This window comes from Amphibalanus amphitrite, unplaced genomic scaffold (genome assembly GCF_019059575.1).
Source record: "Amphibalanus amphitrite isolate SeventyFive unplaced genomic scaffold, NRLGWU_Aamphi_draft 000189F_arrow, whole genome shotgun sequence".
NCBI classification, from domain to species: Eukaryota; Metazoa; Arthropoda; class Thecostraca; order Balanomorpha; family Balanidae; genus Amphibalanus; species Amphibalanus amphitrite.
In genome coordinates this window covers 512,820-539,738 of record NW_024881684.1, presented here as the reverse complement: position 1 = coordinate 539,738, position 26,919 = coordinate 512,820, and the positions used below count along the sequence as shown (strand labels likewise).

At 48.8% G+C, this 26,919-nt stretch overlaps 1 protein-coding gene across 1 annotated transcript; it reads left to right on the top strand.

Moving 5' to 3' along the window:
• The first annotated feature begins 8 nt into the window (after positions 1–8).
• Positions 9–26,333, top strand: LOC122384420. The gene is made up of 4 exons (XM_043371802.1): positions 9–293; positions 4,989–6,378; positions 23,300–23,416; positions 26,308–26,333. The coding sequence occupies exons 1-4, from the start codon at positions 9–11 to the stop codon at positions 26,331–26,333; spliced, it is 1,818 nt and encodes a 605-aa protein (XP_043227737.1).
• The last annotated feature ends 586 nt before the right edge of the window (positions 26,334–26,919 follow it).

Below are 26,919 nucleotides of genomic sequence, written 5' to 3'. Positions count from 1 at the left end.
CAGCGCCCATGAGACTCGGACATCTCAACATCCGATCCGTGACTGCCCACCTGGACCAGCTGGCCCAGCTGCTGATGACCTACCGGCTTGACATCATCTGCCTCACCGAGACCTTTATCAATAGTGACGTCGATGACCGCACGCTGATCGTTCCCGGTTATCAGATCCTGAGGCGGGACCGGCCGGGCGGGGGTAGCGCGGGTGGTGTGGCCATCCTCCTTCGCAGCGAACTACGGACCAAGGAGCTGCAAACCCCCGCTGCCGGCTCCGCCCTTGAGACCCTCTGGCTGCAGGTCGGTGACCACGCCAAGATCATCGTCGGCGTCGGCTATCGGCCGCCATCCAGCCGGATGACTCCAGCCCTGGAAGACCTTCAGCGGCAACTTGCGGACGTCCTAGCTAATGACCTGCCAATAGAGCACTTCACGGATAGGCTTTTCAGGATCCGGCCCGGCCCATATCCGGCAAGTCATATCCAGATCCGCCCATTATCCGTGTTTCTTTGAATTTCAAAATCCGGCCCGCCCATGGCCCGTATCTCAGCCATACATCCAAAAAATATCCATAATAATCCGTTTCATTACAAACCGGTTGTGAGACTATCAGCATATCGCCATAAGATCCAAACGTTGGACACTAGGAAGCTATCAAATTGTAATAACAGCAATCTTAGCCACTGCAAAATACATTTTGTGGTAAAAGCTGCATTGCTAAGGATAGGGGTAACACATTGACATGGACCTCAGCATTTCACAAGGTTGGCTATCATTAGAATTGTTAAGAATCTACTGTGGTCTATAAAAGGAAGAGTACATATTCATATAGCAAAACCACAATCAATTAGTAAGTCAAATGGTAGGTAATAATAAGTATAATACAATGAATAAATAAAGTTTCATGACATTGGCAACATTCTATATGGGAAAAGGCAGAATCAAAACATCTCAAAACACATTGTTTGGAAACTAGCCTTGGAATGTGGTCTGACACACTCTACAAAGAATTTGACACTGAAAACCCAGCTGAAAAGGTAGGTATTAAATAGCCTTGAGCCTGACTTTGGTCCTAAAATGAAAGGAAGATAAGTTAAACCGGCATTTTGTCGTATCAACAAGATGACACAACACAATACACAGACAAAATTGACGATAGTGGCGCAAAAAAGCAAGCAAGGATTGATTTTTTTAAGATCCGCTCTCTCTTTATGAAATAGGCGAGCTGATGACGTAATATTGATTCGTTTACCCTTTAAGTTGAATTTCTGATCAGAAAATATTTTTTTTTGGCGTCATTTACACTGAAAATGTTGATAACATCAGAATTTAATATCGTCTTGGATCGTTTTTATTTCTAAAAAAATCATCCACGAGGCATTGCGCCAAGTTTAAAACTTTTTTTGCAGCGTTTTATTCAGCTGGTTAACCCGCGCCCTGCTGGGGGGGGGGTGTTTGAACACCCCCCTTGTGGTTTTTCGCGAAAATCTCAAAAACGGCGGCGCGGAGCGCCGCCGTTTTTGGTACACCTTATCATACATCAATTCTACACATGTTGTCAAAATTTCAGACCAAGGTCATTCAAGGTCAGGTCACCAGGTCACTTGAAGTGACCTCACCTCATAAAAAGTTTCAATGTCTGTCATAGCTACACCGAGTGACCGATCGCTTTGAAACTTTCAGCGATTGCTAAGAGCAATAGCATGTACAAAATGTATATCTCAGAATTTTGATATCGATGACCTAAGGTCAGGTCAATTTTGCGACCTCCCCATTATAAGTCAATGGGAGAAAATTGAAATGCGCCTCTTTTGGACGAAAGGCATTATAAACACTCCCAAACACTGAATTACAAGTGTTTTAGACACACTGAACATGAAAATGGTGTCCGTGACCCCTGTTTATGCCCTGAGGTCATCTTAGGTCACGAATGGTATCTAACAGTTTTTCGCAAATAACTTTTGACAGAGGCATGCTAGAGCGATGAAAACGCCTTAGATGTGTTCAGCTCGACGATACGGATCGACTGATATGCAACATGACCCTTTCCGGTCAGGTCGTGACCTTGACCTGAGGTCAAATTTTCAAGTTGACCTTTCAAGGTCAAGTTATAGTTCATTCGATGCGTCTTGACGAGAGGAACACGATGCCGGTAAAAGTAAGCTCGTACAAGGCTTGGGTCAAAAGTTATTGCAGAAAAACTGTTTCCGAAAAAGTCGGCTATTTTTGCAGTTTTTGCCCCCTGTAGGCAAAACCGTTGAAGTTAGGTCAAATCTGAGTGAATTACTCAGAAAGGGCGTTAATAGGGCTATCGAATGCGCTTTTCCGCGGCGCTGTAGCTCTATTGGTTCCCGAGTTATGCGTTGGCTTCTTGGAAATTTTCGACATTCGACCTGGAAATCGGCGAAATTTTGCCTTCAATGACCTCTGGTGACCTGACCTTTGACCTGACCAAAAAAATTGACTGAAGTGATTTCCTCATTATTTTTGACGCTCTTTCGAACGCCGCCTTCCGCGTATCGCTACGTGGCCCTGGAGCCGAGTTAGAAGGGGGGGTGTTCAAACACCCCCCCCCCCAGCAGGGCGTGGAAATCCAGGACCCCCAGCAGGGCGCGGGTTAAAAGCATCTGTTATTGCGCATGTGTTTCTAACCTTGCGCAGTGTTTGTTGCTGTCTGGAAGATTGAAAAATTCGAGAACGCATTATCGTTTTTATACATATTATATGGGGACTGTTCTCAGGACAAGTGAGTTATTAACACATTTTTTTACATGATTCGTATCTTATTCAGGAACCAGCGAGCCATGGTGGATATGATGCCATGGCGGTTGTTCTCGCTTCCTCGGTTAGGAACATGGCTGAGTCTGCAGATTTTATGTTGTGACCAGGGATGCGGAGCCGGAGCCGGAGCCGGAGCCGGAGCCGCCGGAGCCGGCATATTTTGCCCAGAGCCGGAGCCGGAGCCGGAGCCGTGAAACAATATAGCCCGGAGCCGGAGCCGGAGCCGGAGCCGTCAAAAAAGGGGGCGACTCCGGCTCCTTTTTTAAAGAGAAAAAATTATTTACCTAGTTCGGTTTAACAGTACAAGGCGCAAAACAATGTGGTATTCAAACTAGCCTTGTTATACAAATACAGAAGCAACGTGTACCAGTCCCATCGCCTTTTTTCTTCCACCCGTATTTAATTGATCGCATAGGGGATGTACTGCGTAGAAGCCGGAACCGGAGCCGCCGGAGCCGGAGCCGCCGGAGCCGGATCATTTTACTCGGAGCCGGAGCCGGAGCCGGAGCCGCCATGACATTTCACCCGGAGCCGGAGCCGGAGCCGGAGCCGATTTTTTTCTCCGGAGCCGGAGCCGGAGCCGGAGCCGTCTGAAATTTCCACGGCTCCGCATCCCTGGTTGTGACCATCTATATTTAAAAATTTGGTTGGTGCTGCCATATACCTTACAGACTATCATGGCTCACAAAGGTATGCTTATAAATCTCATGTAAATCAATTAATACTTCTGCTGCAGTGCCTAACAAGTTAACCCGCGCCCTGCTGGGGGGGGTGTTTGAACACCCCCCCTTGTGGTTTTTCGCGAATATCTAAAAAACGGCGGCGCGGAGCGCCGCCGTTTTTGGTACACCTTATCATACATCAATTCTACACATGTTGTAAAAATTTCAGACCAAGGTCATTCAAGGTCAGGTCACCAGGTCACTTGAAGTGACCTCACCTCATAAAAACTTTCAATGTCTGTCATAGCTACACCGAGTGACCGATCGCTTTGAAACTTTCAGCGATTGCTAAGAGCAATAGCATGTACAAAATGTATATCTCAGAATTTTGATATCGATGACCTAAGGTCAGGTCAATTTTGCGACCTCCCCATTATAAGCCAATGGGAGAAAATTGAAATGCGCCTCTTTTGGATGAAAGACATTATAAACACTCCCAAACAACGAATTACAAGTGGTTTAGACACACCGAACTTGAAAATGGTGTCCGTGACCCTTGTTTATGCCCTGAGGTCATCTTAGGTCACGAATGGTATCTAACAGTTTTTCGCAAATAACTTTTGATAGAGGCATGCTAGAGCGCTGAAAACGCCTTAGATGTGTTCAGCTCGACGATACGGATCGACTGATATGCAACATGACCCTTTCCGGTCAGGTCATGACCTTGACCTGAGGTCAAATTTTCAAGTTGACCTTTCAAGGTCAAGTCATAGTTCATTCGATGCGTCTTAACGAGAGGAATACGATGCCGGTAAAAATAAGCTCGTACAAGGCTTGGGTCAAAAGTAATTGCAGAAAAACTGTTTCCGAAAAAATCGGCTATTTTTGCAGTTTTTGCCCCCTGCAGGCAAAACCGTTGACGTTAGGTCAAATCTGAGAAAATTACTCAATAAGGGCGTTAATAGGGCTATCGAATGCGCTTTTCCGAGGCGCTGTAGCTCTATTGGTTCCCGAGTTATGCGTTGGCTTCTTGGAAATTTTCGACATTCGACCTGGAAATCGGCGAAATTTTGCCTTCAATGACCTCTGGTGACCTGACCTTTGACCTGACCAAAAAATTGACCGAAGTGATTTCGTCATTATTTTTGACGCTCTTTCGAACGCCGCCTTCCGCGTATCGCTACGTAGCCCAGGAGCCGAGTTACAAGGGGGGGTGTTCAAACACCCCCCCCCCAGCAGGGCGTGGAAATCCAGGACCCCCAGCAGGGCGCGGGTTAAGTTACCTAATTCTTAACATGAATATTGAATGCTACAATTTTATCCGTTCTGATCCGTGTTCAACATTCAATTCCCAAATCCGGCCCGCCCAGATCCGTTCTATTTTTCCAAATTTGGGATCCAATCTAATCCGGTCCACGGATTTATCCGTGGATAACGGATTTATCCGGCCCATGAAGTGCTCTACCTGCCAACATACCTTCTCGGCGATTTCAACATCGATACCCTGCGACCGGCCAAGCCCGGTGTTGTGTCCTACCTGCGGCTGCTGCAGGAGCTCAGCCTCCATCAGCTGGTGACCTCGCCGACCAGACAGAGCGAGAACCCGACCCTGATCGACCACATCGTAACCAACAGGCCGCAGACTGCCACCGAGACGAGGGTTACACCTTGCGACATATCCGACCACGACCTGATCAGCACTACCGTCGCCGGCGTCAGAGAGCCACGGCAGCGCGTCACCGTGACCGTCAGGCCCACCCGGCGGGTGAACACTGACGCCATGTGCCTCGACCTCCTGCTGGCCGACTGGTCGGGCGTCACCGACTGCGACAACATCTCCGACATGTGGACCGCCTTCCTGGCCACCTGGCATCCCATCATCGACCACCATATGCCGATGCGTACCCTCCAGCTCCGTCATCAGGCCTACCCTTGGCTCCGAGACGAGGAGGTGCAGGCGGCAATGGCGGCCCGCCGCCGAGCGCGCCGGGCTCGCGACCGCGCGCCTTCCGAGAGTACTCAGCAGCAGCGCCGCACCTGCCGCAATGCTGTGAAGACCACACTAAATCGGGCCTGCGCCGCGTTCTTCGAGCACTCCTACAAGTACTCCCGACCCAAGACGTGGAAGAACGTGCGGCAGTTTCTGGTTGCCTCAGGGAAGGCCCGGCCCAGGACCACTTCACCAGCTGCAACGGACCAGCAGTGGGCCAACAAGCTCAACGACCACTTCGCCTCGATAGGACCCAGCGTGGCGGCTGCTCTGGCGGAGAGCGATACTGGTGAGCGGCTGCCGCCTCGGCCACCTCGTGTCTGCAGCGGCAGCTTCGCTCCCAGGCCGGTGACGCTGCCTGAACTCTCCACAGCTCTGAGCCGCATGAGCACCTCGCGTGCCGCCGGACCAGACGGCATCACCGTCCACATGTTGCGGACCACATTTCCGGTCATCGGACCTCACCTGCTCAAGCTGGTCAACTTGTCGATCACGAGTGGTGAGCTTCCGTTGGAGTGGAAGGCTGCGACCGTGACCCCACTGCACAAGAAGGGTGACGTAGCCGATCCCGGCAACTATAGACCGATATCGATTCTGCCAGTCGTAGCGAAGCTCGCTGAGCGTGTGGTGTGCAACCAGCTCATAAATTATCTGTCGACTCACCATGTTTTGTGTCCTGAACAGTACGGTTTTAGGCCCGGCTTGTTCACGGAGGCGGCCCTGCTTGACACTGTCACCTATGCCACAGAGAACATTGACAGGGGTGCCGTGACATCCCTTATCACGGCTGACACGTCCAAAGCCTTTGACAGTGTCGAGCATGGCCGCCTTCTGGACAAGCTGGGCTGGTACGGCATCGAGAGCCGCTGGTTTGCCGGCTGGCTGCGTGACCGCTCGCAGACTGTTCTCGCCCAGTCGGAGACTCGCTCCATCACCCACGGGGTCGTCCAGGGTTCGATCCTGGGACCAGTTTTGTTTTTATTGTACACTAATGACATCACCTCTTACCTGTGCGACACTAAGATATCGTGGCCTACGCAGATGATCTCCAGCTGCTCGATTTTGATACTCCTGATAACATTCAATCATTGTACTCCCGACTAGAACGCACTTTGTCACGTACTCATGAATGGTGCCTCCAGAACAGGCTTAAAATCAATCCCGAGAAAACTGAAATGGTTTTTATCAAATCACAGCGCAGAAACATGGACGACAGGAACATCCAACTTTCATTCGGTGACTCATTTGTGTCTGCCTCGCAGAGCGTAAGAGTGCTGGGGGTCAATGTAGATGATAACTTAACGTGGGAGTCACACATCACCACCATCATTCAAAGGTGTAACATGATCATCATTAGCATAGGTAGGATGCGCAACAGAATCCCACGCTGCACACGCAACCTTTTGATCGAAGCTCTGGTGCTCCCTCACATTCGGTATTGCGCTACTGTCTGGGGTGGTTGCAATAAAACTCAGAAAAATCGCTTGCAAAAAGTTCTAAATTATTTTGCTGTGAGGATTGTGGTGGGTCTCAGAAAGTTTGACCACATTACAGAGTCTAGAAGCCAGTTTAAGTGGGGAAAGATAGAGGATATCATTGGCACACAGGACAACGCTACGATCAAACGCACACTTACAAATCCAAACGCCTCAGAGTATCTTCGAGAGAAGCTCCTCAGTCAGGCCGACGTATGTTCTCGAACCACTCGAGCAACAACAGGGGGACAGTTGCAGTTGCCGAGAGTTGGGACCGAATTAGCGAAGAGGAGTTTCTCTATAGAGCGACTGCAGCGTGGAACCAGCGTATTTCTTCGTAGCATTTCAAATCGTTGTTTTTATCCCGCTGGACTGGAGTACCTTTATTTGTCGCTTTCATTACCGCTTTTATCACATGTATCAAGTGTTTTACTGGTGTGTCTTTATTCATTTATGTGTACTAGACACTATGCGATTTCGGTTCGCGCTGAGCCACTAGCCGATTGGTGTAAAATACCGCTTAGTGTCACTACATTCAAGTGTCACTTGGCCGCCTAGTCCTACTAGCTTCCTAGTGCGCCATCTCGAATCGGCCCCAGGTCACCAGGTCAGAAAAACCGGTACAAGGTCAAGGTCAAATTTTAATTTTCTTTTTGCACCTGTCCAACTCACAGTTTTGGACTGATTTCCTTCAAACTTTCAGGATGTGCTAAGTTCACCGAGTTGTATAACATATCGTTGGGTTTTTTAGGTCACTGACCTGAGGTCAGTTAGAGGTCATTGCGTCGCAATGTTAAGCCTATGGGAAAATACTAAATTCGGAAAATACTGGAGATATCCGCTTCGTATATCCGGAGATATTCGTTCTATCACTTTTGTGCTTTGAAACCACAGTACTTAACAGCAGGTCACTTGGTGCTTCTTTGTTTGGTGTACTTATCCATGGGTCAGGTCAAATGAGGTCAACTGAGGTCAAATGACGTTTTTGCCGATAACTTGGGACATAATGATGCTAGAGCTAAAGAAATGATGTCATTGTGTTCCTGGTGATCAGCCGAATCGAATGATATGCAATATGATGCAATTTGGTTAACCTGAACTTAATTAATTAATTAATTAAAGTCTTCTTAAAAATTAAGAAAAAGCTTTAAGTACACTTAAGCAAGCTAAAAAGTATATCATTCAACGCGCCTTGACGTGCTAAGTTCACTGGTACTTTTCTTTTTGCTCTATCTTAATTAGATCAAAAGTTATAAGCGAAATACTTTTGACCTGTTTTTAGTGAAATTTTTACATTTATATCCCCCAAAAACACCCCTAAATATTGACCTAGAACAACCAAATTTGCACAGGGGCGAGAACTTCAGGAGGCCCAACTACTTACCAAATTTGATGTTTCTAGGTGCCATAGGAGCCAATCGCGAGGGGGGGGTCGCATCGACCCCCGCCATGGCTTGTTATGAAAAATGCCCTGCCAGGGCGAGGGTTAACATGCGCACCGACGGGGGGGAGGGGCGGATATCCGCCCCCCTGAGGTTTTTCGCGAATAGCGGGAAAACCACGGCGCGTAGCGCCACGAAATTTTGTACGACTATTCTCTCATCAATTTTACACATGGTTTGCAAGTTTGAACCTCCTTACTATTCAGGTCAGGTCACCAGGTCACTTTGAATGACCCAACCTCAAGTCACTTTTTTGCAACTTTGTCACCGTGCCAGAGCTACAGTAGATGTTGGAGGCCCTTGAAAGTCGCAGGATGTTATTACGTCATTAGTTGCTACAATTTGCATATCTCGGAATTTTGATATCGGTGACCTAAGGTCAGGTAAATTTCGCGACCTCCCCATTATAAGTCAATGGGGGAAAAATCAACTCCCTGTTTTTACCACTAAAACGGGTCGGAATGGCCCCATATACCATACATGACTTCATATACGATCAACCTTCACTACCTTGAGGTCTGTTTTGCTGTTGGGCAGCCGTAAGGTCATGTGACGTCATCAAAGGTCACTTAAGATTTTTTTGCCAATAACACCTTACAGGAACAAGATACAGCTGCGCGGATGGTCTCATTGTGTTCAGCTCGTCAAGACGCATCGAATGATATACAAGATGACCTCGAGGTCACGTGACCTGAGGTCAACCTTTGACCTTGACCTTTCGAAGTCAACATATATATCATTCGATGCAGATTGACGAGAGGATCACGATGATGCCCTTAGTTTGTTCCTATCTTGACTAATTCTAAAGTTATTCGAGAAAAACTCTCCATATCTAGCGCCGCCATTTTGACTTTTTACCCCTGTGACGTCATCTTTGACCTGACCTGAAAATGACCTTTGTAAAAATTGTAGACCATGTCCGTGCGTATCCGATGCCGTTTACCGCTTGTCGCTATCTTGCTTCGTTCTCGAGATCTCAGGGGAGGGGCGGTCATCCGCCCCCCCCCCCTCCCCGTCGGTACTAAGTTGGCGCAGACCCCCGTCGGTGCGCGTGTTAAAAACAGTTATCAAAATCTACGCAAATAATACCGATAAAATGCAAGATTCTACACCCAAATTAATGCATCCGTTAATCATACATATCAAAACATACAGTTGTCGCGTAAACCTGTACCTCTAGTTTACAATTAAAACCAACCGGTACTACCACCTACGCATTTTTTTTTTTACCTACGCAATACCTACGCAATACAAAACACGTGCCTATGAATGCGAATAACAATGTGATATCATGTCGATTTCTCTTGCATGTTAACCCTCGCCGGTACAGGCCATTTTGCGTCCTTCGACGGGCCCGAGGGGAGGGGAAGTTGGTACGATCCCCCTCGCGTTTGGCTCCTAATTGAACTAGAGCCTTGCGGGAAAAACATCGTGTAGGTCGACACAAGACGGTACCCGGTACCCGGTTTTAAGGTCATAGGTGAAATGGTGACGTCTTAGGTCACGTCACTGACCCAAAAGTCGGGAAAATTGGGACCTGTTAGAACGTCGTAAAGTGTGGCTGCTTTAGGGGTTTTCGGGATGCTGATCACGAATATCATGTTATTTTATTACAGATGATGTCTTCATGCATTTAGGCCAGGTCGGGTCAGGTCAGGGGCGTAACCACCCAAGCGGACGGTGCGGAAAGTCCGCATCATTATTTACGGGCGTTCATAGGTCAAATGGTGACCTCTTATGTCACGTCAATGACCCAAAAGTCGGAAAAATATTTTGGATTACAGATGATGTCTTCATGCATTTAGGCCAGGTCGGGTCAGGTCAGGGGCGTAACCACCAAAGCGGACAGTTCGGAAAGTCGGCACCACTTTTTTTACGGGCGCCGAAGGCGCCCCCCCCCCCCTATCCGTCTTCTGTTCAGTACCTATATATTTGCCACAGACGGCGCCCTACCCTTAGTAGCGTTTCATAAGCGACTCTCTTGCTACCGAGGGCCCGAGGCGACCCTTTTTTCGCATGGAGGCGCCCCCTTTAGCTTCATAGGCGTCTCTCTATTGCATGCAGGCGCCCAAATGGGCATCAGCGGCGCCCCTGCAGGTCTCACAGTTGCCTCTCTTTCGAATGCAGGGCGCCCCCTTACGCATGCACTGGGTATACCGGTAAACATGATACAATGAATCTGAAAATTGCACCCGTGGCCCCTCCTTATTTCCCTGAGGTCATTTCAGGCATGAAAGGTTTCCAACAGTTTTTTTTTTGCAATAATTGTGTTTTTATTTCGTCTGCGGAGGTCCATGGCCACGGCGGTACCGGTGGCCGGCTGTGAGCCGGCGGTTTACCGACCGCCGCCGTGCAGAAGGCGGCAGCCGTGACTGGGCACCACCAGCCGCCGGTGCCGGTAGGTGACGGCACGTGAACGTGATCGCCTGAGGCGGTGGGGGCTAAACATATTTTCGTTATTTAATGCTCAATGCAATCGCTGCGACTTTTTACAAGACCTTCTCCTCGTCGTTGTATCTTGCTTTCAACGAATGGTCCCCGAGTGCTGACTCTATCCTCACGCAAGAAAGGATGAATAGAGCTAGCAATTAAGCCCAAAATACATATCGAAAAGGTTACAAAACACTTCTTTTTGAAGGAGATGAATTGAATGGTTTTCGAGCCTCAAGAAACATGTTGCGGATATGACGCGTCACACAACTGACGCATAAAGGCTGTGTTCAAAAGTGTGAGCGGCAGCTCCGCAAGCGCTTGTTGACGAATAAAAAGCGTATGTACTGTCCGGTCGCCATAGCAACAAGTAAGCGAAACAAATTTCGAACACTATCCGAGTGCACCAAGTTCGACTACATCGAGGACGATGGGTGATGGTTGCCAGCTGATTAAATTAATGAAACGCGAATAAATTCAACTTTTGTTTGGGATTGCGAGTAAAAATGTGTTGCTAATTTCAAATATCATTGAATTAGTTTTTGTAAATAAATTAACTACAAACGCCTCTGTGCAAAGTGTTTCAAGAATAAATCAAGGCTTATGAAAATCGTGAGTAAGGTTGGGAAAAGCAGGACAAAGGATCACGTGACTAGCGTCCCAACCTTATCTGTAAGAATCTTAGCCACACCATGACTGTAAAGTGGCACCGGCATGGCGGTCAGCTGTGTTGATTATGAGGCGGCCGGCCGGCGATGCGGGCTGATGGATCGGGCAGCCGACCGGCCCTCAGCCGTGTCGCCGCCGGCATCATGGCCGGAGCTCCTCTGTCATCATCTTCGTCTACTTTTGCTTCCAAATTTGAATCTCGATCCCCAGTCCATTTCATTTCATTTGTTAGTTAGGTGCTTCGGTCCGTGGGACCATTTCGCACCGGGTGTTTGTGCCAGGGGTAGCCAGTAACAGTTGGTAGCATTAGGCCAAATGGGCGCTCAAAAACAACGCATTGTCCATCAGCAGCTCTACGCCTACCTCTCCCATAATCACCTTCTGGCATCCTCCCAGCACGGCTTCCGCCCCCGGCACTCCACGGAAACCGCGTTGCTGTCCGTCACTGAACACATCCTGGCCGCCACTGATAGGGGAGATTTGTCAATGCTATGCCTTCTCGATCTCAGTAAATGTTTTGACGTGATTGACCACGATCTTCTGATGCAAAAACTGATGTTACACGGCATTGAAATTTCCTGGTTCGCCGCCTATCTACATGGACACACTCAGAGCATGTCTTTGCAAGATGTATCCGGACGTCGAGTGCTGTCTAGGCCTCTTTCTAATGCCATGGGTGTCTTCCAGGGCTCTGCGTTAGGGCCGCTTCTTTTCACCATTTTCTCTAACAACTTATCGCTATACGCGGGCGACGCAAAAGTGTTTCAGTATGCCGATGACACTCAAGTACCTATTGGTTAGCGGTCCAGCTCGGGACCTCGAAGTTCTCATCTCGCGCATGGAGGACTCCCTCGCGTCTCTCAACGACTGGCTTTGCGCTAACGCCCTCTAAAGTGAACGCAAGTAAAACACAGCTTATTGTATTTGGCAGTCGTCAAAATCTACGTAAATTACCAGACTTTAGAGTACCATTCCGCGACGCAGCGTTGCAACCGTGCGCACAGGTCGGGAACCTTGGCGTCACTTTCGACAGCACTCTGTCATGGGACGCACACGTCTCTGAACTCTGCCGCCGGTGTACGGGACTGTTGATTGGTCTTTCACACGCGCGCCACTGTCTCCCAGACGGCATCATTCGAACGCTCGTGACGGCACTCGTTGTATCGCGTATCCAGTACTGCCTTTCAGTTTATGGTAATGGGTCCCAAAAAAAATTTCGGTCGACTCCAAAAAATTCTTAACTTTGCCGCTAGAGTTATTTTCGGCCGCCGTAAATTTGACCATGTCTCCGACCTGGTCACCTGCGAACAAAACTCGGGTGGTTGTCCCCGCGCGATATGTCCGATTTCCACACCCTTGTCATCGCACACAAGGTCATACAGCGACGGTCGTCAAGTTAGATGTAAGTGAATCCTAATCTATTATCTAAGATTCGGAGTCAGGCGAGCCCCTCCGATTTGGACCAAACTTGGTCAGTAGATATTACGTAACATCCTGATTACGATGCACTCAAAATCTAAGCTCGGCCCGCCATATTTACGGGATGTTTGAATTTCAAGGTCATTCGGGCGAGCCCCTACGATTCCCGTCAAAATTGGTGTACGGATACTCTGGATGCTCCTCATTACGAAAATTACAAAATTTAAGCTCGGCCCGCCATATTTACGAAGTTACGGAGGTTTGAATTTCAAGGTCATTTGGGCGAGCCCCTGCGATTTCCGTTAAAATTGGTATACGGACATATTACATCCTCATTACAAATATCATAAAAGTTAAGCTCGGCCCGCCATATTTTTCAATTTACGGAGTGACAAAGTTACGGAATTTCAAGGTCATTGGGAGAGGCGAGAGCCCCTCCGATTTTCGTCAAAATTTGTATGCGGACACATGACATGCTCCTCATTACGAATATCATAAAAATTAAGCTCGGCCCGCACTATTTCAAAAGCTACAGATGTTTGAATATCAGTGAGTTTCAAACCACAGTAACGTTTGAAATAGTGCGGGCCAAGCTTAGCTTTTACGATATTCGTAATGAGGAGCATGTAATGTGTCCGCACACAAATTTTGACGAAAACCGGAGGGGCTCTCCCAATGACATTGAAATTCCGTAACTTTGGCACTCCGTAAATTGAAAAATATGGCGGGCCGAGCTTAACTTTTATGATATTTGTAATGAGGAGGATGTAATATGTCCGTATATCAATTTTAACGGAAATCGCAGGGGCTCGCCCAAATGACCTTGAAATTCAAACCTCCGTAACTTCGTAAATATGGCGGGCCGAGCTTACATTTTGAAATTTTCGTAATGAGGAGCATCCAGAGTATCCGTACACCAATTTTGACGGGAATCGTAGTGGCTCGCCCGAATGACCTTGAAATTCAAACATCCCGTAAATATGGCGGGCCGAGCTTAGATTTTGAGTGCATCGTAATCAGGATGTTACGTACTATCTACTGACCAAGTTTGGTCCAAATCGGAGGGGCTCGCCTGACTCCGAATCTTAGATTATAGATTAGGATTCACTTACATCTAACTTGACGACCGTCATACAGCGCCGAGAACCCGAGCAACTAGCAGCCCTGTTCGTCGCTAATAGCGCTATCCGCGAGAGACCATCCAGGCAAGATCACCTCTTTCATCTTCCCCGTCCGCGGCTGGAAACGGGCAAGCGGCGGTTCGGCTATCGAGCTGCAGCTCTGCTGAACAGCCTTCCACCTCACCTGTCGCAGCTGCCTCCCGCCCGCTTCACCCGCGCTGTTAAAGGGACCCTCCCACCTTCAAAAAAGTTTATGAATTGGCATGAAAGTGATGTCGCTCGGTTCAGAAAGAGCGAAAACGAATATCTACCAAATTTCACCGAAAAATATTCACCGGTTTTGAAGATATTAGACTTTTACTTTTGTTTACTTTTTTGGGATCTCCGCTGTTTCTAGCGACTTTATTTTAGAAGTGCGGCGTTTGCGGCAGATGTTGCGCGCAAATAGCATATACCACCGCGTGCTACAAAACGTTTTAGTCAAACATTTAAAAATCGTTAGATATCTGCGCTGACGTCACACATTCAGAGGGGTATTCCTAAGCATTAGCCCCTCTGAATCAAAATGCTGCAATTTTGAAATTCAATATTTCCGATTTAAGGCATTTCTCGATGTTGTGAGTGCCGAAACCGGTAATTGTGAGCCAGGGACCCCATTTTGGCTATCTCAACTCAAATCTAATGTTAAGGTGGGAGGGTCCCTTTAAAGCCGCAATCGTGGACGATGAATCAGCACATCGTCGCTGACCAACAGCATGGGGGTGATGAGGCTAATGGGTAAGAGCGATGAGGCTGTCCTGAGAGTGTTTTGTCCTTGTTTTGACGTGAGTGAATGTGCAAATGTTTTGAATGATTAGATTAGCAACCGCGGATACGGATTCTGAGCAGTAATCGCCACGCACTTTGTATGTGGATCGCTCTTAAATGTAAATACAATACAATACAATACAAGTGATCATAAGGAGCGAAAAAGCGACAAAAAGTATGAATTTCCCTATGGCGGCGGGCTGCTGGGTTGCCAGACGGCGCAGCGGCTATTTCCACTTTTGACACACCATGAAAAGTTTTAAGTTAATTTCGACCTTTTTAAGCGCACTTTTTACATTTATACCCCCCCAAAAAAAAAACAACACTCCTAAATATTGACCTAGAGCAAACACACTTGCACAGGGGCGAAAATTCCGGGGGGCACCTACCTACCAAATTTGGTGTTTCTAGGTGCCATAGGAGCCAATCACGAGGGGGTCGCATCGACCCCCCCCCCTGTCAGGCCACGTTATGAAAAATGCCCTGCCAGGGCGAGGGTTAAGTCCGAAGGTAAGCTTTTCCACCGATGATTATACCAAAACAATCTAATATTTCAATCCATCAGACTGCTGCTCGATTCACCCGTGATTGAATCGATTGGATTGAATCAAACAAACTTCGCTGAATCAAAAAGGTTTGATTCACCGTCAGGATTGTTGGATTCACAAGCCATGATTGAATGAAACGCATTGGGAATCTGGGTTGATTGAATAAAAAAGATAATGATTCATGAAGTCAAAAAAGAAAAGAAAAATGACGTGAACATAATTCATGATCACCAAATGATAACACTACTGCCATGTGATGACCATTGCATGACAACAAAAAGAACACAACAAATACAATACTATCCCTGAATCAGGGACTTTAAATCGAATCGAAAAAAGATTCGTTCAATAACTTTTTTTTGCTGAAGGAAACGTCAATCATTCCTTTTATGATTCTCGAAATCGAAAGGAATCGATTCACTAATTCTTTTTGAAGGAATCGAAGGGTGATTGAAATTTTGAATCGAAAGAAAAAACAAATGAATCAATGATTGAACCAATAAAAAATGTGACTCTATAACCAGTCTGAAATCCATCGGCGTATTCCATAACCTATCCGGCCCAATCCAGTTGTTAAATCTAATGCACAGTGGGGATTTTTCGGATCTAGCGCGTCCTAATTCCAAAAATCTTTTTGGGGTTTTTGTTTCTTTTTTTTGTGTCAGTGGGGCTAAGAAATGTCTGAATTGTTCATATATGGCATTGTTTTATTTGTTTGTTTACAGCAAGACTAGGGAAAATGCGCCCAAAGTTCACATTCATCCGTGATAACTCAATGAGGCTCAGTAAGGCCCGAAAGTATAGCTCAATTTCATTGTATGTACTGTCCTGTTGGTTTTATTCTTGCGAGGTCTTAACCCTATTCCTGGCGGGCTCCGCCGGGACAAGAAACTGGCGGGGGGGGGGGCCGATTCGGCCCCCCCTGAGATCTCGAGAACGAAGCAAGATAGCGACAAGCGGTAAACGGCATCGGATACGCACGGCCAAGATCTACAATTTTTACTAAGGTCATTTTCAGGTCAGGTCAAAGATGACGTCACAGGGGTCGAAAAAGTCAAAATGGCGGCGCTAGATATGGAGAGTTTTTCTCGAATAACTTTCGAATTAGTCAAGATAGGAACAAACTAAGGACATCATCGTGATCCTCTCGTTAATCCGCATCGAATGATATATATGTTGACCTCGAAAGGTCAAGGTCAAAGGTTGACCTCAGGTCACGTGACCTCGAGGTCATCATGTATATCATTCGATGCGTCTTGACGAGCTGAACACAATGAGACCATCCACGCGTCTGTATCTTGTTCCTGTACGGAGTTATTGGCCAAAAACCTTTGGTGACCTTTGATGACGTCACATGACCTCACAGCTGCCCAACAGCAAAACAGACCTCAAGGTAGTGAAGGTTGATCGTATATGAAGTCATGTATGGTATATGGGGCCATTCCGACCCGTTTTAGTGGTAAAAACAGGGAGTTGATTTTTCCCCCATTGACTTATAATGGGGAGGTCGCGAAATTGACCTGACCTTAGGTCACCGATATCAAAATTCCGAGATATAAAAATTGCACATACTGGTACCCTAACTAAACCCTGAAGAGAAGAAATTGATCGGTCAAAAACTCTAGCTCTGGCGTGATTGCAAACTTTTCTGAGGTAGCGTCACCAAACCGCCTCTGGTGACCTGACCTGAGGTCAGATCAACTCAAAATTTTCAGACATGTTGCGTAGAAGCCTTTTAGGAAAAGTCAGAAAATTTGAGCTTTCTAGCTCAACGCGTTTGGGAGATATAACCAAAAAACCTCAGGGGGGGGGGGGCTCCTGAGGCCCCCCCCCCCGCCAGGAATAGGGTTAAAGTTGCATATCTTCTGAAAGGCACCTTTATTAGGAAATGGAATGGCAAACAGAAAGTATGCCACAATCTTACTAAGGTCACAAAATGCCATTTACAAAGAAACCTTACAAACACCATATTAAAGGAATGGTATTCTAGATAAGTGTAGGAAATCAACAATGTTTCCACACTTTTTCCACTCCGAAACATATCCTACCGAATTCGCCACTTTCTCCTGCACAAGACAACGCCTAATTTGGCTGCCGAAACTTGCCTGAACACGGAATATTCACATTAGAGTATCTTAACACCCCACTCGAGGAGCGCTAGGGCAAACAGCACGTATGTTCCGGACATTGGCGAATAATTTTACTTCATGATTTATATGATGCATATTTTCTGAGACACATTCATTAGGAATAGGATGACAAGCGTAAATTATACATACCGTAACCTTATCAACCCTCGCACTTGTGGGGAGGGGGAGGGGGAAGGGGTCGGATAAAGCCCCATGGTTTTCCGCAAATCACTCGCGCAAAAAGCAGCTGATCGCGACGAAACTTTCGTTGCCCTCGAGATCATCAATTGTACATCTAACCTAAAAATTTCATGACTCTGACCCAACTGACCTTTGACCTGTGGCATATTTCTCGAGACCATGTTTGGCCGGAATCGCGATTCGGCGTATGCCAGCTCACATTATCCTCGGTTTCCAGTCTTTTTGTGGTTTTAAGCGTTCAAATATGTGAAATGATGTTGGTGCCGTGCATTATGGTGGGTGTCAAGGTCACGTGAAGGTCAGGTCAAGGTCATTGACAGTTGATGACCTTGGTTCACTTTTTCGAGTTTTACTTGCTTCTAGGGTAGTTTGTGGTGCTGATTTCGAAATAAGCAACCATTTGAATATTTACGAAGTAGTTCTGGTGCCTTCGTACCTTGTTACGAAGCTGTCAGTAGTAGGCGACACATACATACTATGGATGGCCGGCAGAACGCCTACTGGTTGACCTGACCTGACCTGACCGGACCTGGCCTAAATGCATGAAGACATCGTCTGTGATCAAAACTTACATGAAATTCGTGATCAGCACCCCAAAATACCCCGTAACACCCTAACTTTACTAAGTTCCAAGAGGTCTCGATTTTCCAACTTTAGCTGGGTCATTAAACTGACTTGGAAAGTCAACTAATGACCTTGGACTTTGAAATTGGATATATTCAGCCTCATCTCGTCATAGACAGCACGCTTGAATTTTCCGCGAAGCTCAAGCTTGATCAGGGGCCAAACGGCTGGGCCGGGGTTCTAATTAACCCCCTATACTATGTTGATCATGCACATTTACAGGTAACACTCTCACCAGAACACCAGCCAACATCTGTGCACAAGCTTGCTTCAATACTACCTATGGTTTGCCCTCTACGAATAAAGACGTGCTAGGTCGGAAAAATCCCCACTGTGCTATTGTCTGAGTGACCGGCCGCACCGCCCCGCCACCGATGATGCACCGGCCGCACCTGGGCGGCCGCCGGGCAGCACTGCCCCCCCCCCCCCCTGGGCAGCACCGCCCCGCCACCGGCCGCACCCGGGCGGCCGCCGTGCCGGCGCTGATTACCGACGGCGGCCGCTAACGGCGCCGCTTGATCATGTCGGCCGAATCCCTGGCGGCCCGCGAAGTATGGCAGCAATCGCGGCCTCGGTCGGTGGCGGCCGCGCAGTGCCGTCCTGCTGCCGGGGCACTGTCAGTACAGTGCCGTCCTGCTGCCGGGGCACCGTCAGTACAGTGCCGTCCTGCTGCCGGGGCACTGTCAGTACAGTGCCGTCCTGCTGCCGGGGCACTGTCAGTACAGTGCCGTCCTGCTGCCGGGGCACTGTCAGTACAGTGCCGTCCTGCTGCCGGGGCACTGTCAGTACAGTGCCGTCCTGCTGCCGGGGCACTGTCAGTACAGTGCCGTCCTGCTGCCGGGGCACTGTCAGTACAGTGCCGTCCTGCTGCCGGGGCACTGTCAGTACAGTGCCGTCCTGCTGCCGGGGCACTGTCAGTACAGTGCCGTCCTGCTGCCGGGGCACCGTCAGTACAAGCGGACCACTCGCCGCTGATCACTGGCACTCCACAGCAGGGCCACTATCACCTGTCAACTGTCAGGGAATAAAACGGTTAGGAGAGTCAAAACATGGTACCTATACGGCAAACAACAATCATCCATCGCAGCAACAGCATACACTAACACCGACACACGCACACTCACTCCAACTAAAGGAAACGTGTCGCTGCCGGTTTAAAAGCTGCTGGCTGGAGCCGTGTCACGTGATTAGGCATGGAGTTGAAAGGGATTATCAGTTTTTCCCCGATATTTCAGAGTTATTCAGTGAAATGTGTAGAAGGTAGCTGAAGCCCAATCCAATGCCATCCGTCTCAAACTTGCCTAATTTTCATAGAAATGAAGACTAGAAGGGACAGCTGCCTCTGCGGCATAGGTACGTAAAATGCGCCGCCATTGAACCACAGTGAAAGGCTGTGGTTGTTTACATGGGGCCCTATGGCGAAATCGTGTAGTTGGGTGCTTTCGTGCTTTATTCTATGGAATTGAAGGGGTGCATGGGCATTTCGAGTGCTGTCCCACAAACAGAGTTCATCAGAGAAGACGATGAAACACATTGAACCCTCGCCGGACCTATTGGTTTTCTACATACGCGCCGGCCGAGGGGGGTGGGTGGGTACGATCCCCCCTCGCCGTTTCGCCCCTGGTGGAGCTAGCGCGTCGCGGAAAAAACGAGCGTCTGCACCGTTATGAGACGCAGAGATTGGTACCCGATTTTAAGGTCCTAGGTCAACCGGTGACCTCTGAGGTCAGGTCAAGTGCCCCAAGGTAAGGCTCAGTTTTTGGTGAATAACTTCGCAAAAACGGCCGCAGAGCCGCGACTTTGGCAGCATCGTGCTCGCCTTGCTCAGGCGCGTCGAATGGTATACTTTTTGTTTGGGTCAGGTCAACTTAGAGTGTTGACCTCAGGTCACGGTCAGGTCAGCGCCCCCAGGTCACGAAGCTGGTCAAAAGAGGTCATGTCGAATATCATTCGATTCGGCAGATCTTCTTGAGTCTATTGGTGGCTTTCCCGACTCGCTAGCTCAATTTGATCGGGAGTTATTGACGAAAAACTAGTATGACCTTGATGACGTGACAACATTGCAAAAGTGACGCATCTAACCTTGCGAGGAGTGCATCAAATCACAATTCTGTGTGCTTGAGATAGTTGGAGATCGTTCCCGGCGCCAGAATAGCAGTTTTCATTTTTCCCCATTGACTTATAATGGTGAGGTCACGAAAATGACCTGACCTCATGTGACCTTTACAAAAAATCCGAGATATACAAGTTGTGAGACTCGTAATGGATACTAGATCCTGCAAGTTTCATTTCCCTGTGAAAGCTGGGGCATTCCACGCTAGATCGTACCACTTTTTTCCAATTTGACACCCTCATCCCTCGGAATTTGACGAGAATTGGTCTCAGGGGTAATCAGGGGCTCTGAATCCACCTGTAACAATTTCAGGCTTATCAGATAAGTATTTTTTGAGTTATGGTGTATAATATTTTTTGGATCTTGCTTTGCAGTGCTAAGTTTGGCGGGCTGTAACTCTAAGACGGATTATTCAAATGCCAAATATTATATAACATTGAACTTGCAATGAAACAGATATTAAGATGTATTTTTGAAATTTCGAAAAATACGCTATTTTTGATATGTGACATATCGAGTTTTCTTTCATTTGTATTTTTTGGACTTAGGGACCAAATTTTTTGGAATTTTTATTTCTTAAAAAAAAATATTTGGCTCATTGTTAAGAAGTATGCAAAAAATTAGGAAGGTGTTCTTTCTATAAATGTATTTATTTTACGTCACGATAACGGTTTCGAATAGTGATTTCGGGAGGGGAGCTTACAAATGGCGTGGTAAAGCTGCCTAGTGACATCACGGGTTACTGAAATTTCAATTGAAGTCTGAGTCATCTGAAAAAAAGTGAAGAGGTTTCATCCAACCCTCTTTCCTATAAGCGCGAGGGTGAAAAAGGCTGTTTAGTTCTGACATTGTTTTGGACGCCAATGACCATAGCTGTCCGAGATGAAAGTTACAGGACGCATACATGGTGTCCTTCAGAGGTCTTACAACTTGTATATCTGGGAATTTTTTTAGGTTACATGAGGTCAGGTCGGTCACGTGACATCACTGTTATAAATCAATGGGGAAATATAAAAACTGCTATTTTGGCGCCGAGAATGATCTAAAACTATCTCACATAAATGGTATCGTGATTTCATGCACTCCTTGCAAAGTCCAATGCTTCACTTTTACATTTTAACCCTTGCGTGACGTCATTTATGACGTCGTTAGGGTCGTGCGAGTTTTTCGTCAATAACTCCCGGTCAAATGGAGCTAGAGAGTCGGAAAAGACACCAATGGACTCGGGAAGACCTTCCGAATCGAATGATATGCCATATGATACCCTTTGCCCAGCTTCGTGACCTGGGGGCTCTGACCTGACCTTGACCCGAGGTCAACTACATAAATTGACCTCACCCTAGCAAAAAGTATACCATTCGATGCACCTGAGCTAGGCGAACACAATGATGCCAAAATCGCGGCTCTGCGGCCATTTTTTGCGAAGTTATTTACTAAAAACCGAACCCGTAACTTCAGTCACTTGACCTGACCTCAGACGCTACCGGTTAACCCGCGCCCTGCTGGGGGGAGGTGTTTGAACACCCCCCCTTGTGGTTTTTCGCGAATATCTCAAAAACGGCGGCGCGGAGCGCCGCCGTTTTTCGTACACCTTATCATACATCAATTCTACACATGTTGTGAAAATTTCAGACCGTTTCTTTTCCGATAAGACGCAGCTTGGGATAAGTAAATCTGAGATCATCATGAATGGATATTCAATATTTGTTTCGGTTATAAAGCATGAAAATCAACGGTGGCTTCAGCTACGCAAAAATGGCATGTATGTTAAATAACTTCATTAGGGGAAGTTGGGGCTAGGGTATATTGAGTGAAGGGTAGGACGAACTTTGGTGGGAATTTCTAGTATAACTACTAGAAAACCTACTATATGTGGTCGGGACTAGCAAAAAGTTAGTTCAAACTAGAATATGGTAGCGCTTATGGTTGGCAGTCGTGACGCGCACGTGACATTCATTTCTTAAATTCCTTAAATAACAGGTTTTAGGGGCCGATTAGTGGGCAGATACATTCAATTAGCTATTACTAATTGATTATGCAAACATTCAAGAATCTACATCATTCAATTCTAGCCAAAATCACGCGGCGCTCCCAGGATTCGAACTCACGACCCTCGGATCCGTAGGCCGATACGCTACCGACTGCGCTACCGCGGACCGCGCGCCGACCATCGGAGAGGCGGATCGCGGGTGCTGGCGTGCAGAGAAATCTTTACCCTGTACGCCGTAGAAGATCGGCTGGGTTTCGTGAAAAATGGTAGAGGAATTGTCGAAAGAAAATTCATCGATCTATCATTTGAGACCAAGAACCATTGATTCCTTCAAAGGTTGACCGAGATATCGCTCGCCGAAAACAGGCCATTTAACATGTAAACCCTATGGGCTGGTAGGAAATGTACGCCGTGGAGCAGCAGTGCTACCAACTAACTTCGGCGGGGGCCGAGTTGGGGCAATGCCGGAGTTGGGGCAAAGCCGAAATTCGAGATATTTCGAAAACTGTACGACATGGGTGCCACCTGTCAGTGATGCTCTGAAGCTTCAGTGACTACCAATTATCGTGTGATGTGCATAAGTTGGGGCACCCCGCGTGTGCGTGCCTGGGCGCGCCTCTGCGCTCGCCTGCCGCCGTGACCGGGACCTGGGCGACGGAGCGGCGGAGCGCCAGTCTACGGTTTGAGGTGAGTGAGAGCGCGCGGTCACACTGGTGGCAGCGGTGGGATAAGTGCAGTGATGGAGCGAGACAATCGGTTGGTGTGGGGGGACGGGGAAGATCTGGACGATTTTCTCCGACGCGTGGATGCGTGTCGTCTCACCGTTGGAGACGAAAGTAAGGCGGTAGGGAAGGCCCTACTGGGCCTTGGATCGAGAATCAGTGTGATGGATTCTCTTTCGGAAGATGACAAGAAGGACGTCGCAAGTCTGAAGGCAGCCCTGAGGCGGGAGTTCGGCAACTCAACCAGGTGGTACCAGGAGAGTTTCGAGAAACGGCGGAAGAAGCCCGAGGAGACATACGGTATGTTCCTGTCTGTTTTATGCTCTCTGTTCCGTGGTGCGTTTCCAGGCACTGATACTGACGCCCCGGTAGCCAAGACGCTGCTCAAAAGCCGTTTTTTGGATGGGATCAATCCAAATGTGTCGTCCCAGTTGCGCCTGATGTTTCCCGACGTCACTGCTGATAAGTTGCCGGAGCATGCTCGACGCGTAGATGAGGCTCTGGCGTCCTCGGGGTCACATGCGCCGGTACAACAGGTCGCGGAGCTAGGAGCAGAGGAGGGTGGTGAGGTAGCCCAGCTGCGGGGAGAGGTCGCTGAATTATCGCGTATGGTACAGGCGATCCAGTCCGGCGGCCCGCGGGCTCGGCCGACCCGTGGAGGACCGGCGGCCGGCGCAGCCCGAGGCGCCATGACGTCATCGCGCGGCTCGGCCAATGTCCAGTGCTGGACCTGCGGTGCGCAGGGGCACGTCCAGGGGGAGTGCAGGAGCGCGCGAGGTGGACGGACCGGTGGCCAGCGGCCGGGGGCCACCGGCGGAGAGGAGAGGGGATCACGTCGAACATGTTGGACTTGCGGTTCACCGGGACACATGCAGAGGGAATGTTTCAGGGCACCGGTAGGTCGTGGTAGAGGCCGTCCAGCGCCGGTCACCTGTTGGAGATGCAATGAGTTCGGCCACACTCAGTACGATTGTCCGTTAAATTTAAACTGAAGTGGGTTACTGCCGAGGGGCGGGCGGTAACCAGCTCTCAAGGAAAATGCCTCAGAACTGGTACTGCTCTACCGGTGCGGTCAGCTGAAGGGCCCTCGGCTTGTTCTCTGCATGTGAGAGGTCGTATTGGAAAGCTGCCGTGTACGTGGTTGGTGGACACGGGCGCGGTGGTCTCGTGCGTGTCGGCGGCTCTACCGGGAGTCAGCTCCGTTCCTCTTTCCACAGCTGAGCAGAATCCAATCGGAGCTAACGGGATACCGCTGCAGTGTGTCGGCCAGATTTCAGCGGACCTCCTGATCGGACCAGCCGCGGTCAGCAACGCTCGCATTCTGGTTGTCAAGGACCTCTCGGCACCGGCAATCCTGGGCACGGATGTGCTCAGGAAGTTCAAGACATTCAGCGTGGATTTTTCGAAGCGGTCTCTACATATCGGTAGTCATTGCATCCAGTTGGAGGCAAGGCGTGAAGGTACACCGCAGCAGCCGGTTTCCGTCTGTTTGGCATCAGATTATACCCTGGATCCTTTCTCAGAGCGACTGGTCGACGTCATGGCGTTTGATTTCGGGGCGTCGGCACGTGATGTCATCTTTGACCCCGATCCATCGAAGGCGGTGCGGCTTGGTGTCGCCCTCTGCCCCTGTATAGCACGGTCGGATGTCGATAACAGGATTCCGGTCCTTGTGAAGAATGCTGGAGCAGAGCCAGTGAGGTTGTATGCGAACTCTGTCTTGGGAGAAGTCAGCGAGGGGCAAGTGGCGGCAGTGGCTAACGGAACGAAACCAGACAGAAACGGCCCGGTTCAGGTTGATCTGTCGGGCGCAGAACTAGGCGATCGAGACCGGGGAACGCTCAGGAGGCTGTTAAACAGTTACCGAGATGTTTTCGCAAACACAGACGACGAATTGGGTCGAACAAACATTGTTCAGTTCTCGATCAACACTGGGAATCGCCCCCCGGTGGCAGTCCGAGCACGCCGTACCCCCTATCATTTGCGGCCCGAAGTTCGGAGGCAGATTATGAACATGGAAGAAAGAGGAATAATCCAGAAATCGACGTCGCCATGGTCTGCCCCAATTTTGATGGTAAAAAAGTCGGACGGGTCATATCGTTTTGCGGTAGATTTTCGAGAGCTGAACCGACAAACAGTAGATGAAGTAGCGTACCTCCCATCAGTGAAGGAATGTCTTGACAGTTTGGCTGGTTCACGGATTTTCACAACATTGGACCTGAATTCGGCCTATTGGCAAGTTCCAATAGCACCGGAAGACCGGAAAAGACGGCGTTTCTGACCGAGGATAACAAGTGGGAATTTCTGGTTATGCCATTTGGGGCCAAGGGAGCTCCGGGCTGTTTCTCACGTCTGATGACCGAGGTGTTGCGCGGTCTGCTCGGACACGGCGTGACCGCGTACTTGGACGATATTATTGTGGGAGGCACCACGATAGTCGAGCATTTGTCACTGTTACAGGCTGTCTTACAAAGACTGAGACAGGCAGGTTTGACGGTGAAGAGCTCCAAGGTGGTTCCCTGTCGTCGTCGCATTCGTTTTCTTGGTCACGTGGTCTCAACGGAAGGTCTTGAACCTGACCCGGAGAGGGTGGAGGTGATCCGGAACTGGCCCCGACCGGAGACAACGAAACAAGTCCGGCAGTTCACCGGCCTCTGCAACTATTACAGCGACTTCGTGCCGAATCTTCAACAGCTGGCGGCGCCACTACACGAGATCTCGGGTAAGGCGCGTTTCTCCTGGAATGTAGACCGAGAGCAGGCATTCGTGAGACTAAAGGATGCCCTCTGTCAGGCCACTACGCTACAGCTTCCAGACATGACCAGAGAATTCGAAATAAGCACAGATGCCTCGGATACGGGACTCGGATGTGTCCTGTCGCAACGTACGGAAAGTGGGCAGGACAGACCGGTGTGTTTTGCCTCTAAGACATTTTCTGCCGCTGAACGCAATTGGCATATTCGTGACAAGGAAATGTTTGCCCTGATATTCGCTGTCAGGAAGTTCCGTACTTACCTTCTTGGTAAGCCGTTCCAGTGGTTCACGGACCATTGCGGTCTTCAGTGGCTCAAGAACACAAAGGATCCGAGGGGTCGATATGCCAGATGGATAGAGGAGCTGGAGGAATTCCAATTCACGGTTCACTTTCGGAAAGGCGCTGATAATTGTCCGGCTGACGCACTCTCCCGCAGGAGTGAAGGCGTTGGTGGCGGTGTGATGCCGCCTCAGGTGGCTGAAATCTCTCAGCCAGACCGGAGAGAGGACGAGAACGAAGAGTTTCTCCGGGCTCAACAGAATAACAAGTCTATGCGGGCCCTGAGAGACGAACTCATTCTGCACAGGCGGCACGGACGGGCATCTAGCAAATGGCTGCACATGGGTGTTGAGCCGGCCATTGATGTTCAAAGTGGTCTGTTGATTGGGAAGAAGGGAGCTCAGAGGTATATTTTGGTTCCAGATGAAATGATTGTGAGGGTGCTTCAACTAAAGCACGACAAAGCTGGTCATTTTGGCGCCGAGAGAACGACTACTTTGGTGCGAGAGAGCGGATATTTATGGATGGGGATGCACCAGGATATCAAAAACTACTGTCGCAGCTGTGTGATTTGTGCACGGTCCAATGACCCTCAGCGACGCCTCAAGGCGCCACTGGAAATGACCACGCAGCCAACGGCTCCGTGGCAGCATGTGGCCGTGGACCTGATGGGTCCGTTTGGCCGTGCGCCAACGACGAGGGGTAATCGTTACACCATCGTAGTGTTGGATTTGTTTTCCAAGGGTGTTGAGATCGCGGCGATTCCTGA